The sequence below is a fragment of the Mastomys coucha genome, unplaced genomic scaffold (assembly GCF_008632895.1).
Source record: "Mastomys coucha isolate ucsf_1 unplaced genomic scaffold, UCSF_Mcou_1 pScaffold15, whole genome shotgun sequence".
In the NCBI taxonomy this organism is placed as follows: domain Eukaryota; kingdom Metazoa; phylum Chordata; class Mammalia; order Rodentia; family Muridae; genus Mastomys; species Mastomys coucha.
The window spans coordinates 86,977,366-86,995,367 of NW_022196897.1; the positions used below are offsets into that span (position 1 = coordinate 86,977,366).

At 38.5% G+C, this 18,002-nt stretch overlaps 1 protein-coding gene and 1 non-coding gene across 4 annotated transcripts in view; one reads left to right on the plus strand and one right to left on the minus strand.

The window, feature by feature from the left end:
- The window catches only part of CUNH11orf74 (chromosome unknown C11orf74 homolog), an 84,862-nt gene that overhangs the window by 53,806 nt on the left and 13,054 nt on the right, over positions 1-18,002 (minus strand). For all 3 annotated transcript variants that reach the window (XM_031371136.1, XM_031371135.1, XM_031371137.1), the window contains exon 2: positions 12,334-12,485. In XM_031371136.1, coding sequence (XP_031226996.1) covers positions 12,334-12,466 — 133 coding nt within the window. In that variant the 5' untranslated portion in view covers positions 12,467-12,485. The remainder of the gene's footprint in view (positions 1-12,333; positions 12,486-18,002) is intronic.
- Positions 17,656-17,846, plus strand: LOC116092598. Its single transcript, XR_004119352.1, has one exon. It is a non-coding gene; the product is annotated as a U2 spliceosomal RNA (small nuclear RNA).

The following is an 18,002-nucleotide window of genomic DNA, read 5'->3' on the forward strand; positions in this document are numbered from 1 at the left end:
ATGTTTTCACATGCCATCCTACCAAGTAGAATAGCCCACGATTCTGAAATGCTGCCAACATTACCAAGAACTGAACTGGCACTATAATTGGAGACTAAACCCAGTGACCAGACTTAGCTGACAGCTTGCAGTCCTTCTTGTCCATCAGTGGCTCCTAAGACCACTAAACCTAATTCAAAAGTCAGACTAAGTCTCGAAAAGCACATGAAAAAAACAAGATGAGGATCCCTCCCTACACCAAGGGAGCAATGGGCTGCAAACAAGCAAGCTGACTGCCATCACTTAAATCTGCCTCACTGGAACAAATCAAACTAGGGGGAGAAAAAAGACACACACATACACACACACACAAAAAAAAAAAAAATCACATACTAGAGAGCTGTGGTTTTCATATAAGGAAGACACAAGGATGGTTAAAGCAGTTTCCTGTCTGTATCCCTTTGGGTTTAGCCAACCATTTCAAAGAAAATATTATTGTTTCATGGCTGAACGAACACTGCCAAAACCACTCTGATTTGAATACATGCTTATTCAACTGAATCAACACACACACAGTCTTAGGAAACCTCAGCTTCACGTGGAGCAATTTACCTTTTCCTGTCAGGTAACAACACTTGCCAGCAATGAGTAAAAATAACACCTCACCTTCAAAGAAATAAATATCAAACATTCGTGCCCCTATGTAATATTGTATAAATCAGCTAAAGGTTGAATTAATTTAGCTCACTATTAGTAATTTTCTACATTTTGTAAAAGTTTAAAATCCCATATGCTTACTCAATTCTTTAATTTATACATGTACATGAAATATGCTACATATAATTATAAAATTGAAACTACATACAATAGAAGAAAACATTCTTTTAATTATAACCAAATCAAAGTTCTTTTTTTAAAAAAGTCCTCTTACTTCTTTCTCTAAGGAGCATACCAAGAAATATCATTGTAACAAAACAGTGTGCATTAAGAACACTGCTGAAAATAAATTTAATGATCATAATTCAAATTGCTATACACACTTAAATATTTTCTTTCTGTACCCAATTACATCTAAATCAAAGAAGACACACACACATAACAACAACAACAACAAAAAAAAAACCCTAATGATTATCTATGGGCCAAATATTCCCATTTGAAGTGAATATGAATTGTAAAGGTCTCTGCTGAAGATTTATGCTAATATACCTAAAACAAAATGGCTCCATCAGCTTGAAATCTGTCATAATTTAAGAAGGGAAATTTCCTTCTGCAACTGAACCAGCAGTTTCTGTGTTTCATAATTTGTCAATTTGTTCCCTAAGTGTAGTGATTTAGTGCGATGAAAGAAGCTGAGAAACAAATAGAAACTGCTTAATTACAGTTTGCAGATGTTCCCCCCAAAGAGAAAAGCAAGCTAGTGCTGTGAAAGAACTCAGGAGTCTTCCATGGGCTTTGTGGAAGTTGGTTCCCTGTCCTCCAGTCTTTTTCTTCGTCCTTTGATGTTGGATGTAGTATTTGACACTACTATGAAGAAGTCACATATAGAAGGCTACTCATACGATCACTAGAAAATGCACGGTTTATTCTGTCCTTTTTTTCAAGGGTACTAAAAAGCACACCAAGCAAAGCCTTATGGGGCTATAGAGATGCTTCAGCACCTAAGAACACTTGTTCTTGCAGAAGACCTGGGTTCCGTTTCTAGCACTCGCATGGCTGCTCATAATTGGCCAGAACTCCAGCTCCAAAGGACCTAACACCCACTTCTGACCTTCAGAGCCATCAGACATGCAAACTAAGGATTCATACACATAATTCTTTTTTAAGCTTTTTAAAGAAAAGCTTTAAAATAACACTGCTTCCCTATTCCCTTTCTTAGAATGGTCTATTAATGAGTCTTTCTCCTTAATTGTCTGGCTAGTCTGATTGGGAAGTCCTCATGTGATGGATGTCTTGGGAACTTTCCCGTAAGGTTAAATCAGTGTCTCACGATTTGCTGTGTTATTTCTTGATTGTGCTCTTTGCTATTAAACTCACATTTGCAAAAGAGCTTCCTGGGTGGCCTGACTGTTTTTTTTTTTTTTTTTAACTTTTTCTTCTTAATGTGGCTAACGGATAAAAGAAAGAAAAAAATAAAAAAGAAACAGAAAGACACTCCAAATAGGCCATGAACTAAAAACACCATTCAATATTCAGGAGGGAATTAAATGACTGACAACAACTGCACAGAGCTGTGGTACCACAGCCACCTGGAAGCCTGGAGCAGGGTCAGTCCGTTTCCAACTTCCTCCAGCAGGCGATCTGCCAGTTGCAAGAGTATCAAAACAATGCTAAGCCCTCGGGTTTCTGTCTAATACTCGACAGAAAATAACTGCGAAGGGCTACACAGTGAGGATTATTTTTCTTGCTGTGTTTTCTTTTATGAAAGAAAGCTGTTTTTCTGCTCTACTGAAATTCCTCTCCTGCTTGGAAATGGGTAAGAGGGCCAGCTGCTTGCTATATTTTTCTCTGTGGTATTTTTCTACAGCAGATTTTAAAATTCATTCTTCAGACTGGGAAAAGCCTCTCTTTGTACCCAACCCCTCTCGTGAAAATTTAAAGATTCATTTCTAACGCTCAAATTCAAAATAGCTTTGGGGACCAAAATATGTCAGCTTTAGAAACATGTTGTTTTATATGCTGTCTCCAGTTTCATTTTTAATTACGTTTTTTAGAAGTTGTCAAGTATGAGTAGTAATATTCCTTTGGCTGAACTGACAGTCAAAATTTATCAGTCCAGACATGTAAACCAAATCCCAGCACAAGATTCTAAGCTTCTGAAAGAACAGACACTCAATATGGAAACAAATAATAAAAGACTCCTCAGATGAGAAGCATGTGGCTTTGAACAAGTAACGTGGCCTCTGCAGGCCTAGCATGTCCTAGGCAAAGTGCTCCTGACTTGCCTTTAACTCTTTTTATCTCCCTACCCTGTCAGTCACCTGCTCCTAGGTGCTGTCTGCCATGCCCTGCAATACCTCAAGTGTCCTTTCCTCCCTGACAGCCAAGCTAGCATCTCTGCTCAGCCTCCAGGCTAGTCTCCTGACTCTAGGGGCTTCCTCCTGCATTGCTCTCCTTTCTGAATTACCAGCAGCATTTCTTAACCACTTTTTTTTACAAATCTCTATGCCTGTTTGCTTCCCTGTAAGCAGTACTGGGGATCCCAGTCATTGTGTTTGTCAATGCAATCCTGGGACACCGTGACCCGAAAGAGGCCATTCCTCAGGGTGGGGTCTGAGGCACCACCTATCTACCATCAGTTGCCTCTTGTTTTCTGTTTATTCCGTCCATTCAACAGATACTCAGCATACCCTCATTTCACACTGCAAGACATCATTGCTGGTGCTATAGTGAGGAGCAATAGTATGCAACAGTATGCAAAACCTACCAGAGGCCAGATCTCATTAGGCTTATACTCAAGAAAAGGTAAAATACATATGTTCTGACTTATGTTCTGATGGTTCATAACCACATTAGTACCTCCCAGACCTAGATTTAAAAAAAAAAACAAAAACAAAAACAAAAAAAACAAAAAAACAAAAAAAAAAACATCTAGCACTGTCAGAAAGGGAGGAAACATTTTCAGAGTACGGGCTTTGAAGTCATTCTGAACAGGCAGACAGTACAATTCTACCACCAATTTGTCACATGATCTATGGCAAGCTGGCCTGAGCAGCTAGGACAAAATAACCACAGGCTTGATAGTTTAAATAGTAGAAATGCTTACAGTCTTGGAGGCTAGATGTCCTAGGTCAAGATTTGGTTTCTTATGAAGGCTATCTCCTCAACTGTCACAAGGCTACCTCTTCACTGTGTCATTCCAATGTACACATCTCTTCTCTCTCCCCCATCCCCCAAAATCATAGTAGATTGAAGACATGTTCTAGACTCATTAAATTTAATTATTTCTTTAAAGGCCTTCATCTCACATCTACTCCACAGAATGGTCAAGGCCTTTCAACATAACAATTTTATGGGTTACATAGTCCAGTCCATAATGGCCAGTTACTTAACACATTAGACCTTATAATTTGTTCATCTGTAAACCAGTAATAATAAAAATTAAAGTAGTCTTTAAAAACTTCACTAGGCTAATGTAAGATTAATGAAGATGATCATGTAACTTGAAGCATACAAGACCTAGTAACCACTAAATGTCAGAGGATGCCAGTAATGTGAGCCTGGTTTTCTCACAGACTCACACTGTTGGGTATCTCTGTGAGAGAAATGTGATGTCAACTGTCTGGGATCTGATACCAAGCAGATTTCCAATGTACAACAACTTTCTGGTCCCTGCGCTATAAGGAGAAATGGTCATATTATTATGAGAATAAAATTCTTGAGACAAATGATAGGTAAACATATCAATAAATTAATCAAAATCAGAGAGCTCAGGCCTGTCTCTTCCAACTCTATACTTTTTTTTTAATTAGATGTTTTCTTATTTACAATATCTCCTTGCCCAGTTTCCCCTCCAAAAAATAAATAAATAAATAAATAAATAAATAAATAAAATAAAATAAGAAAGAAAATTAAAATAAAAAAACCAAAAACTAAAACAATCCCATGTTCCCTTCCCCTTCCCCCTAAGAAACAAATGTGAACTTGGTAGCTTAGCATGCACAGCCCTATGACTGTAATAAGAGCCTCTGTAACGTAAATAGACCAGTGGTCCTCAGTCAGTGGGGCTCAGTGTTGCTTCAGAATCACCTACAGAATCCTAAAAGGAGAAAAATTTCTCAACTCCTCACTTTTAGAGACTGAAGTAGAAATGTCTAGTTTCTTTGGAAACTCGGTTGTGTCTGTGATGTTTTTCTGGAAGATGCCTTGTAAAAGGATATTTTGCTGAAATAGCCATGTGAGGGGATATTTTACTGGATGCTTGAGAGGGCACTTGATGTTTCGAAAGAGTGTAAATAGAACCCTACAGTGAAAGGATATTCTTGCATTGCTACGCCTTACAAAACTTTGCTGGTCTTCCCTGGTTTTCTCTCATCTTGATTTTGTAGAGAGAACTGCACCAAAGAACTTCTCATGGTATTCCGACTAATTCCTGAGAATTCTGCTAACCCATGATGATTTAGTGGAGCCTTGCAGTTTCTGCTGGATGGAGCTATTGCTACTGATTCATGTTTAGTGTTTGCTATTGGACTAGACTGCTGCTACTTATTTGTGTGTGGTATTTGCTATTGGATTGGACTGCTTGTATTGTGACAACAAAGACTTGAATTGACCCCAAAGAACTACTTCTAAACAAGTCCATAACCCCCTTTCATATAAATCTTCTATTTCCCCTACTTCTGGTTAGTAGGCTAGAAGGGAGTAAAGTGTTCAAGAACCCTAAATAAAGTAGGCTTAGATTAAGTGTACTCACTTCATAAGTCCAGAATAAACCTTGAAACCTGTATTTTCATAAAGCATTGCCATAACTTTCATAAAGGATAGTTCTGACAGCCAGCCAAGTCTAAAAACTATTGTTCAGCAGAAATGCAATGCAGCATATGATTTTAAATTTCAAATAGTCATTTTTGAGAAAAAAGATAAAAAATAAAAAGGGAAGATGACATTCATATTTTATTTAATTCTATTTCAATATAATATCTTAATACTACTGCCATAACATGTAGGTGATATAAAAATATCACTGATATATTCTACTTTTATATTGAGTCTTCAAAATCCAATATCTACTTTATATTTGTACCATACTACAAATCAGAAGCCAATTTTTCATTACAAATACTTTACTTTACTTTGATTTCCAAAAATTTGCCTTAAAAAATGATTCACATAACTAATTTGTCCCAAACACATTTAAACGTTTATCCTAATAAATTACTAAGTATGCCTTATCACATTTACATTAATCAAAAGTAAATAAATATTGAGACCCAGATTCTCAGTCATACCAAACACAGCTTAACGATGATCACCTGTGGCCAGTAGCTATTGGACAGGGCAGAGCTGGGTAGGCACAAACCACATGACCACCACACTTCCCTAATGTGTTTGATCAGGCAGGAAATTACATAGCTCCTCAAATAACCACATGTGAATGAAGAATACAGACTGAGTCTTCTGTGATGGTGTGACATATTAAACTCTAGGCAAAGTAGAAACCTATTTAGGTTTTGAAACTCTAAGGTCAGAACACCATTTGTCTTGAACAATCAAACAAAATGTTCTACCTACTGTGGAATTTCTTTCCAATAACAAGTATGAAAAGAGAAAGGGAGGTTGAGCTGGCAGGAATAATTTTTCCTGAAGATACACTACAAGAAAAATAAAATGCAAAAAAAAAAAAAAAAAAAAAAAAAAAAAAAAAAAAAAAAAAAAAAAACCAGCAACAACAAAAAAATAGCAAATGAAATGAGAAAAACTCAGAGAAATGACAAATGAAAGTTTCCATCAAGATCTATAAAAAATCTTTGGTTTCCACTTAATAAAAATAAAACAGGTTAAGAGAGGTGGAGCAAAAAGAGTCTCGGGTATTTTAAGAAATAAAGTACCTCTGGGTATTCTAAGAAATAAATAAGAAAATTAAAAACAGACTAACTTAAGAGCTGCTGTTCATATAACCACAGCAGATCCACTTCACTATCCCGATGGCAAACACCTCAAATTCCAGCACCCAGGAGGAGGAGGCAGGAAGGTCAGAAGTTCAAAGTCACAGTTGGCTGGCTACCCAGAGTTTAAAGCCAGCCCTGGCTATATAAAACCCTGATTCAAAAACAATTCTCAGCCAGCAGACGGTGGTGGCAGCACGCCTTTAATCCCAGCACTTGGGAGGCAGAGGCAGGCGGATTTCTGAGTTCAAGGCCAGCCTGGTCTACAGAGTGAGTTCCAGGACAGCCAGGGCTACACAGAGAAACCCTGTCTCGAAAAAAAATAAATAAATAAAAATTCTCCATTTTAGTTTCCAAACTACTTTAAGATGAATGGTAGGAAATATAGAAAACTTTCCTGGAAGTTAATAATTTACCTAAAGCACAAAATCAGAACAATTGGCTGTACGCTGTGCATGCATGCATGTACTGGCATGTGTAAAAACCAGAAACTGAGAATTAGTAATTACTGTAATGCTCTATGATAGTCTAATTTCTGTTGCTATATTAAAATGCCTGGGACTGGGTATTTTATAAAAATCAGTAGCTCATCACTTTGAAAATTCAAGTGATGTAGTGACCTGGTAGGGGCCTCATAGCAAATGTCACCATATTGTAAAAACATGATAGCAGCAAGAACCCAAATCAAGATAAAAAGAACCAGTGAGAGACCAGTGTTTAAAATCACCCATGTTAATTTGAAATTACTCTCTCCACAAACCAATCTTTCTTGAGGGCAGCATTGCCATCAGTCTAATTACCTCCCACTATGCCCCATCCTTTAAAAGGGCACCACCCTCAATACCACCAAACTGGGGACCAAGCCTTCACCATACAAACCCGTGAAGAATAAGGCACATCCCACCATACTGCTCCAGCACTCCCTCAGAGATACCACACCTAACAAGATGGAGCTGGAAAGACTCAGTGACAATTTCTAAGCCACTGCCTTCTTAACTACACAATCTGTGTGATAGCAGCAATGTAGCAGCTCTATAAAATAAGACCATGTGCTATCTTTAGTATGGAAGGAAATTAAAAGAAATTACTTTTTACATTCAGCAGTCCAGAAGTTATTCTAAACCATACTAAAGCAAGGCTACAGCTTCGTGTAGAAAGTCTGTTGCTTAGAAACACTGACTATATAAAACATTGACTGTATAAAAGTATAGATAGATGATAGATAGATAGATAGATAGATAGATAGATAGATAGATAGATAGATAGATAGGTAGATAGAGAAATAGAGAGGAGACATAAACACATTATGTTTACACATATAAATATTTGTATATACATACACACACATATACACACTAAAGCCAACAAAACCATTACCCCAGTGGACCAACGTCAACAGTGTTAGGGCAGAAGGCGAGTGTTAACTCCATCTGTAGCAAACTCAGCTCATCCTCTCTAATGGATAGCACGGATGCTTCCTATGCACTCTCCCAGATTACAAGAGCTCTCCACATAAGGAGTATCTCTGCACAGATGGTGTGCACGTAGCAGCATTGTTTCATTCTTGTTTTGTATCTCTCATTGGACTATAAGCACTTGAGAACACAAAGTATATCCTAATTATTTTGAGTTCTCAGTACCTAAATTGATACCTAGACTAAAAGGAAATACTGAAAGAATAGCTGAATGAATCAATGAATGATTATTTATTAAAAAACAAAAATTCAGTTTTCAAGGCTTTTATAAATGATACAAATTGACAAATAGAAAAAGAAAGCCTCTTCCACCTAGATATTCTAGAAATTTCTTAAATTATATACACAAAGAGATATAGAAGAGTGAAGCTTAATACATATCTTTATCCACAGTGTCAACAACATAATACTTTCTCTACCAACAAGGGGAAAAGTAAAACTCCACACAATGATTTTCAAACACGTGTATTCCAACTTAGTTTTTCCTTTTGAACTGAAGACACTACTGAGAATTCAATTATAACTGTCTGTTTCAAACTAGTAATTAATATCTCTAAGCATTTTGATAAAACATTGTATTTATAATCAAATATGTACCACAGTTTAAAAATCCAGAGCTGAGGGGCTGGAGAGATGGCTCAGAGGTTAAAAGCACTGACTGCTCTTTCAGAGGTCCTGAATTCAATTCCCGGCAACCACATGGTGGCTCATAACCATCTGTAATGAGATTCAGTGCCCTCTTCTGATGTATCTGAAGACAGGTACAGTGTACTCACATACAGAAAATAAATAAATAAATCTTAAAAAAGAAATTCAGAGTTGAAAAAAAAAAGCCTCCAAAATATAATCAACTTCAGTGTAATGTACTGAGAATTATGTGTGAAGCAGTAATGTGGATTTCTCTCAAAAAAACCTATAGTTTAATTTTTTTCAGGAAAATAAGTTTAATGGGATTACTGACCCTCTTAATACTCCTCTAGAGAAATGAAACACCATAAGCTTTCTGGTATATAACTATTACAAACATAAATAGAGCCGTCAATCAGTAGAGAGGATAATGGACTTGAGAACTTGAGCCAACTGAGGAAATGTGCCTACGCCTGCCTAGTGATGACTATGTTTGCAGAAAGAGTCCTGCAAAAGAGCCAAACACATCGAGACAAATAAAGGGCCTAGAGACAAGGTGCAGAAATGGAAACTTTGAGAAAACAACCGCGTTTCTTAGCATGTTGGCCTGCGTCAACTCTCCAGACTATCTCTTAGTTCCGAGCCAAGTCCCTAAATACTATTTGTTTTTTCAGAAGGTATTCAAATGTTTCAAGGGGGAGGGGGAGGACAATTACTGACTTAAGACATATTTTTGTACATATAACTCTTTGTGCTTTAAGAGAAAATGTTTCAGGTCAAGCTTTATAAAGTGAACAGACGCCTAAGGATACTTTCAAAGGAAAAAGCAGCTAGCACGCTTGGAGCTGCAGTTTATGTGGCTCAAATCCTTGTTTACTTCAGCTCAATTTGGGGCTCCATGCTGAACTCTAAAGAAAGGAGCCGCATCTGAGGCAGTTTCTCTCTCCAAATACAATGACCAAATCAGAACTGAAGATGGACTAGATAAAGGGCCTGCTAATCCTAAGGTTTTTCAATTTCATGGTACAAAAATAAAATCAGCCACACAATATCCAAAATAATATAGACTCAAAATTCACTAATTCTTCCAGTTTAGGTTTTATTTGGACCATCTCATGCCAGCCACTCATACTGCCATGTTTGGGTCCAGAAAGCAAGAACTAAATCACTAGGCTCAAGGAAGGAAGCAACATCCTAAACCCAAGGCTATTAACAAAAAGATGATGTGAGCCAGGCTCACAGACTAAAGGTCGTTCTGACATGATCTGCAAATCATATCAGTACAATTAATTCACAGTTTCCAAGTTAATCAATATTTCTAAATTCTCCATTCCATTTAAGTATAAATAAAATAAAAATCACAGACCACATTTTATTTAAATGTAAACAAAATATACAAGGATACTATTCTTTGGCTATCAGAGAAATGCAACTCAATATTACATTAAAATTCCAATACTGTCAGAATTGGTAGTGTTTTTGACATATTTGTATTGGTTATTTGAGAATTTCACATAATGCTCACCAATTACCTTTACCTTCCAATTCTCCCATGTCCACCCCACACACCCCTGTGGCCTCCCCACCCAAAAAAAAAAAAAAAGAAAGAAAGAAAGAAAGAAAGGAAGGAAGGAAGAAAAGAAAGAAAGATTTAAAAGAAAAAAGTTCCATGTATGCTGTCCCACTGGAGCATGGTGGGAGCCTCTTCGTGAGGAGCTTCAGCATCCTTATCACAACTGTTGAGAGTTCTATTCAAGGGCTTCCTGTCTAGGTTTACTTTGTATGTGTTGAGGGATGGTGGGGGGAGGCAGAGGGGGTGGCTAGGTCTCTCTACTGTGAGTCTGCAGTCATCGATACCAGCCATCCAGCTGGCTAGTGTCAGCACATGCCATGGACTTCAGCATGTCTCTAGATACCAACAAGGCCCCCCAGCTGCAGCAGGATCACAGACTCAGACTTGGTCCCCCCTTGGCAGCACAGAGATCACAGACAGTAACACGGCCTCAGGCAGCGGCACATGAACACAGCCTTCAGCAGTAGCTCAGGCCTAGGACATCTACACAGCTCAGCCTCTCTCCACTGAAAGGGCTTCAAAGTTTAGACTTTTTCAGACTTGAAATATTCTTATGTATGTATGTGTATATATGTGTGTATACACACACATATATACACATATATATACATGTACATATATGTATATATATAATATATAATATTATAATATGTATAATAAGATTGAAAGGGGAAAAGGGCCCAAGTTAAAACTTGAAATTCATTTATGATTTATATACTTTAGTGTGAAGGTAATTTCATACAGTATTTTCAATGCATGAATATTTTAGTATAACAACACATGAGGTCAGATGTGGATTTTTCTATCTATGGAATCATCAATTTTGAAGAATCTCAGGTTTCAGATTTTCAAATTGTTCAACCTGTACTTTGAATAATCAAACAAACATGTCAAAGTCCATTTTCCTTCTCTTTACTAAAATTACCTTAACCTTTCCTTTATTTATAACACAAGCCATGACCTCAAATCAGATCAGGTTTACTATAAAGGCCATGGCCTTCCAGACACAAAACTCCCAATTTTCAACTTTAGATATACCTTGAGATCACCAGAGGAACTTTCACAAAATGTTCCTTGGCCCCAGCTGAGCTTCAGAGTGGGCTCTGAAACAAGAGTCCAAACGACCCTCAAAGGAATCTAATATGCAACTATGTGGAGGCTCGATGATGTCACCTGGATCCAAACTATGTACTGACAGGCCAGAAAGGGCCAATGTTGAAAGCAAGTCAAGACATCTGAAAACAGAACCTAAAATAGACACAACTCCAGCAATCATGAGTGAACCCGGTGTACATACACACTGTCAGAACTAAGGAACTCCAAGGCAGGGGTCCTGAGCTCCAGCTAACACTGTGAGGGAAATCACAGACACCAAATCTTTTCAGGTGACCTACAAAGAATAGAATCAATTTTTTCACAAAATCTTGGAGCATTTAAGTGTTGGTTCAATTAAAAACCAACTCTACATAGAATAAGCAAGTACATAATGAAACACACACTTTGACTTTAGGCTTTAGCTTATATCACCTACGGATAAAAGGGATGTTTCCTGTCTACAGCAACCTCAGCACCATTATCACCATCAGTATCCCCATCGTCATAGCAATAGTAACCACACACAATATGTAACCACTATGCTCAGTTATGCACAGCGAATCCTGAGCCTTTAACATCCTTTGAGTGAGGTGCCATGATTAGTCCCACTTCCTGGTAACTACCTACCAGAGTCACATAGCTGGTAAGTGATCACACCAAAATCTAGATGTTTAAAGTGTCTTAGTTTAAATATGCTTTTAAATAACCTCTGTTCTGCATTTACATTTCTTAAAAAATAAAATAAAATGAAGTGAATAGCTAAATAATTCCTCGGCTCATCTGTCTCTGACTCTGCGACACAACTCTCGAATAGATAAAAGCATAGGTGTTTATACCCATGAGTCACAAATTCTCTGGCAAGAACTATGTGCTCTGAAGAGTTCAATGGATGTTCATGAGTCTTCTGAAAAGTTACCAAAGGCATAGACTTAAGATGTCATTTATCTGTTGCTGCAAAGGTTTTACTTCAATGCTTTACCTTTTGAAAGATGAGTAAAAGTACTCAGAAATTCTTCATAGGTTTGCTCGTGACAGTTGACAAACTTATCCAAGACTTCTTTCATTAATTGATCTTCATCCATTATCTCTGGTCTGGGGATTTGAGCAGGCATTCCAATTCACAAGGCCACTCTACAAGACAAAGAAAAGCAGACACTAGAGAGTAAAGCAGCCTCAGCAACTATGGAGGGGAAATTCAGGGCCCAAAAGTCAGCTGGAGAGAGCTGCTGGAGCAGTGGACTCCAGCGTAAGAGGTGGAAGCTCAGCACTTTGTGCTGCTGAACCAATAACAGTACCTAGTTTGGTTTGGATTCCAGCTTTCTCATTATATGATTAAGACATAAGAATAATGCCATGTAATTTGACTCAAAACCAGAATTCTTCCAATGTGAGGAGAATCTCAAAGGACACCCACTAACCACCACCACCCCACGCAGTGGCAATAAGCAATGGGAGCTGGTACGGAGAAAGGGCCAATGATGAGTGCTTCGGTGTTAGCTTCCACAACCGTGGGCAAGTTCCCAGAGCCAAATGTGCCTGTCCAAACCCTGGATTCAAGCCCTTCAAAGAGCATCCAGTACTTCCCTCCATCTACTGTAACCCCACCAGTACTTGATTAGCAAGAAGTGGCCCTGCCTGTATCTTAGCACACCCAAGTCTGCGAATTCTGACATTCCAGTGAAGCCATCTAAAAGTGAGCCTCAATCTGTCTCCCTAACCTACCCCAAATGTTCCTTGAGACAGTGTGAATGGTTGAGTAATTTTAATCCCTCTAGTACCTGACATCTTTTCAGGTACTTAAAGTCAAACTGAACCATCTCAGTATTCTCATTCTATTTCTTGGGACATACTTCTTTTCCAAAACTCAGTTCAGAGTTGTGGTTTTCTAAGTCACCCCACACACACCTCTCACCATCATGGCAAGTTAGCTGTGATTTCTCATGCCACCATGTACTATATTAGCACACTCACTAGGAAGACATAATTCTTATCTGCTTCTACACTCACAGTCATGAAAGACTGAGCACATCCTCTCATCCTGGAATCACAAACACGTAAGACTTCAGGCTGTGGTGTGCACTAAGGATGCTCATCTGAACAGGAAAGCTGGTCAAAATGTCACTAGACTTAACAAAATCAACTGAACTTGGCCAATGACTTCACCTGACCTTGGATGGGGAGTTCCAAGAACCCTATCAAGCCCCCAATCTATTAATAGGCTGGGAAAGATTTGATACCACATCACCTATATGTGTTCAAAATATGACATCCCAGAACTGGAGCTGAAACTCAGACATGGTCTGGGTCTGAACTGATTCTCACATTCTAAATACTGTACTCATTTCTATTCAACTGAACATCACGTGAGTTCACAACACCACTGGCCTCTTTGCACATACTTTATTGATAACTACCTCGTTCTTTGCAGTTTGAACTTGGTCTTCATTCCAGATATCATATCTGATTGAATTCTGCTGGGAGCCTGCCCAGCCTGGAATGACTTGAAGTAGGACACAGCTTCGGATGCTGCTTTAAAGACTGATGGTCTCTGGCCTTCTAGCTCTCTAACTATACTGAATGCTTGCTGATAACTTCTAAAAGGTTCAAAAAACTTTCATGCTTATTCTATGGTTTTAAAACACTGGCTTCTTTTCTCTTTAACTCTTGCTTTATTAAACATTATAATTATCTGTGCTTTATTTAACTCTTTATGCTTAAATAAGTGCTAAGGAAACTTAACTCTTACTGTGCTGTGCTTCATTAAAAACGTAACTCTTTATTACTTGTGTTTTAATAAGTGCTAATATCTGGCAACTAACACATACTGTTTAGCAGCAGGGAACTAAGTAAAAGGATTTATTGCTAGTCCTTTCTCTGGCCAGGCAGCCAGAAGCCCTTTGCTGGCCTGGCTGGTTGACTCTTTATGAACCAGACAGGAAGGAAAGAAAAAGAATTAAGATGCTTTGTACACGTAAATATACACAGGCATATATGCATTCAAACATTCATACACCCACACTCTGGCTGGGCCCCCCTGTCTGTTATAATCAACTCCACAAGTATTTATGCATGCTTACATATATACACTCATACCCACACATAAGCATGTAGACAGACAGACATATACATTTGAATGGATGGATGGGTGGGGGCAAAGCTCCCCAAGCCAAACCATTCAACCAACAACTTTATTTCTTTTCTCTGGTCTTTTTATACTTTCTTAAACAAAAAGTTCTTAGAAAATTACCTCAGAAATAAAATATTACATAAAATGGGAGTTACAGAAGGATGTTGACATTAAGTTCAAAGCAGTGTTTCATTATAATATACTTATTAAAAGTTCAAAGCAGGGCTGGAGAGATGGCTCAGTGGTTAAGAGCATTGACTGCTCTTCCAGAGGTCCTGAGTTCAGTTCCCAGCAACCACATGGTGGCTCACAACCATCTGTAATGGGATCTGATGCCCTCTTCTGGTGTGTCTGAAGACAGCAATGGTGTACTCATGTATATAAAATAAATAAATAAATAAATCTTTAAAAAAAAAAGAGTTTGAAAAATGCATGAAAGCTTAAAAAAAAAAGAAGTTCAAAGCAACAGTTATGCATGGCCGTGCCTTATCCTAGTACATACCTGTGACTTTATCCTTGGACCTAAATATTTTTTCTTGAACACAAAATTGTCCCAAGTCTATTTCTCTTTATAGTGTGATTATGAAAGCTCATTGTATTTCTTATTATGCAGGTTTTACTTACTATTATGGAGAATGTGCACATTCTATTCTTGATTCTAACTTTATTACATCTTTCTAGCAATTAAAACCATCTCTAAAAACTTTCTTCCTAAAATTATTTCAATCAAATTAGGAATTCTATAGAATTATCATCCATTTGTCTATATAGCATCACTACAAGATGATATATCCTCATAGTTCTGCAGAGATCTGCTCAAAAGGGTGGGCTAATACCTAGTGATTCTTACATATTTAATATATTAATATAAAGAAAAGTATATTAATAGCAGGAACCTTTCCTAAAACAAATTTCTCCTGGGCCTTGCCTATCAGAGCGAATCCATTGTGGATTTTAGTTCAAGGTAGACTCATCTCACAAAGATCACCTGGTAGTTATTAGCTTTTCCTATGATGGCTCCTGACAGAACTCCATTTACTCTGTATGAAATATTATTTGATAAGGCTTTGAGAAATTTGACTATCTACATTAAGAGAAGAATAAACACCACACAGTAATACATGCAGGATAATAAAAAGGGGATATGGGGCCACCATACTATATGGCAAGAAAAGATGGCACCAAGATTCTTTATGGGTTTTTTGGGGGGGGAAGGCGAGTTGGCTTTTTGGTTTTGGTTTTGGTTTTGGTTTTGGTTTTCTTTTGGTTTTGTTTTGTTTTGTTTTGTTTTGTTTTGTTTTGAGACAGGGTTTCTCTATATAGCCCTGGCTGTCCTGGAACTCACTCTGTAGACCAGGCTGGCCTCCAACTCAGAAATCCACCTGTCTCTGCCTCCCAAGTGCTGGGATTAAAGGCGTGCGCCACCACCGCCCGGCAGCGGACCAGAGTTTTGTTTCCAGTACCACAATGGTATATACACAACTGCCTATATATCCAGCTCCAGGAGCATCTGCTACACACATACACACACACACACACACACACACACACGCATGCACACATACACTTAAAAATAATAAAAATCAATCTTTTAAGAGTTATCTTTCACTTTAAAAGAGAATAAAAATCTGTTACCTATTAACTTCTTTCACCCATTTTCTTTTTCTTTTTTTGTTTTTGTTTTTGTTTTTGTTTTTTCGAGGCAGAGTTTCTCTGTGTAGCCCTGACTGTCCCAGAACTCACTCTTTAGACCAGGCTGGCCTAGAACTCAGAAATCCGCCTGCCTCTGCCCCCAAGTGCTGGGATTAAAGGTATGCGCAACCACCACCCGGCTCCCATTTTTCTTTTTAAATGTATTTCTACTATAGAAGTAGTCATCCTTTTAAAATACAAACCATACAGGAATGTGTAAGGGAAAAAGCATTAAAGATGTCCTTAACTATCCTCTGAACCTATGAGTTACACCTGTAAGTTCTTTCAGGAGTCTAGTAAATATATTTCTAAATCTTTCCCTATAATGTTTATGGTGATGGACATTTTTATAAAAACAGTAAAATATATGCTGTTTCTTATAAATAGATTTAATTTTTTGAGCTAAAGAACAGGGTTTTTTTTTTAACATAACAAGATCCATGACATTCTTTGGCTCTAGAAGTAGTAATCTAGCCTGTTGCTTCAAACAGCTACACAGTCCCAGCCCAGCTCTGCTCCTGGCATACTGCATTTGGGAAAGCTACTTGACATCTCTGAACCTCCATTCCCTCTTCTCTAGAAAGGGCACTACAGTAGCTCAGCCTTGTTTCCTAATCCTCCCTTCTGAACATCAAATGTGAAGTGGGGCTGGGGTGGAGTGTTTTCTTAGGCTATTCAAACTCATGGACTGACAAACCTGAGCTGAGCTGACATGAGTGCATTTGCAGTTATTTCTTCTACCCAGTGTGACTATCCACATGTCCCTTAGTGGGTCTGCATATGAGGTGTCTTCACAGCCAGCTGGAGGTCTGCACAATGCATGCCATCTGTACTGCCTACCTTACTAAAATCCAAAATATTCTGAAACACAGGTGACTCCGTGGGTCTTATGGAACCATGAAGCCATGTGACGCTCACAAGACAGCCCCAAAGACGAAATGTGTGTCCACCTTGATAAACATAGCCTTCCTGGTGATTATGAGGAAGAGGGTGACAGAGAATCCCCTTAACTGAGACCACTCTGGCTTTGAATGCCCTGATGCGACCCACAAGATACTACCTTGTACATCCCAACCCCACACGAAGCACGATGCTAGAGGACCACTGGAAAATAGTAGTTTAGGTATCAACTTCAAAGGCACTGTCTCAAGCTCCATGTACCTCAAGAATGAATTCCTGAGAAGTCATCACTTACAGCACATTCACCCAGGCTTCAGCAGTGTAACACTTACTGGAGCAGGCTTGCAGCTGGCGAGAGAATGAATACCAACAAAGCAGGTCGTCAGTGACTATTTGACTATCAGTAGGACACGCATGAAAACACTAGGAATCTCCACTGCTGCCTGCTGTTCCAGAACTGGAGCCCAGCATAAAAGCAACGATCTCTTGCTCAAAGCCTCAGCCTCTCCTCTGTGCCTCGGCATGGCCAGGTTAGTCCTCCGCTGCCAACGTCCTCTCACAGCTCTGTTAAAAACCAGTCACATCGCTTCTCGGCCTTTTGGCTAAGATCAAGTGTAGTATCTGTTCTTATCAGTTTAATATCTGATACGTCCTCTACCCGAGGACAATATATTAAATGGGTTTTTGGATGTGGGAGTTGGAATAGGAGCTTGCTCCGTCCACTCCTCGCATCGACCTGGTATTGCAGTACCTCCAGGAACGGTGCACCCCCTCTGGGGTTTCAAAAAAAAAAAAAAAAAAAAAAAAAAAAAAAAAAAACCAGTCACAGCCATTCCCTTAGGGACCCTTTCCAAAGCACTAATTGGTATACTTTGAATATTTACCCTCAATACAGCTCAGTGCTACAATACAGTTCAGTACTACGGAAG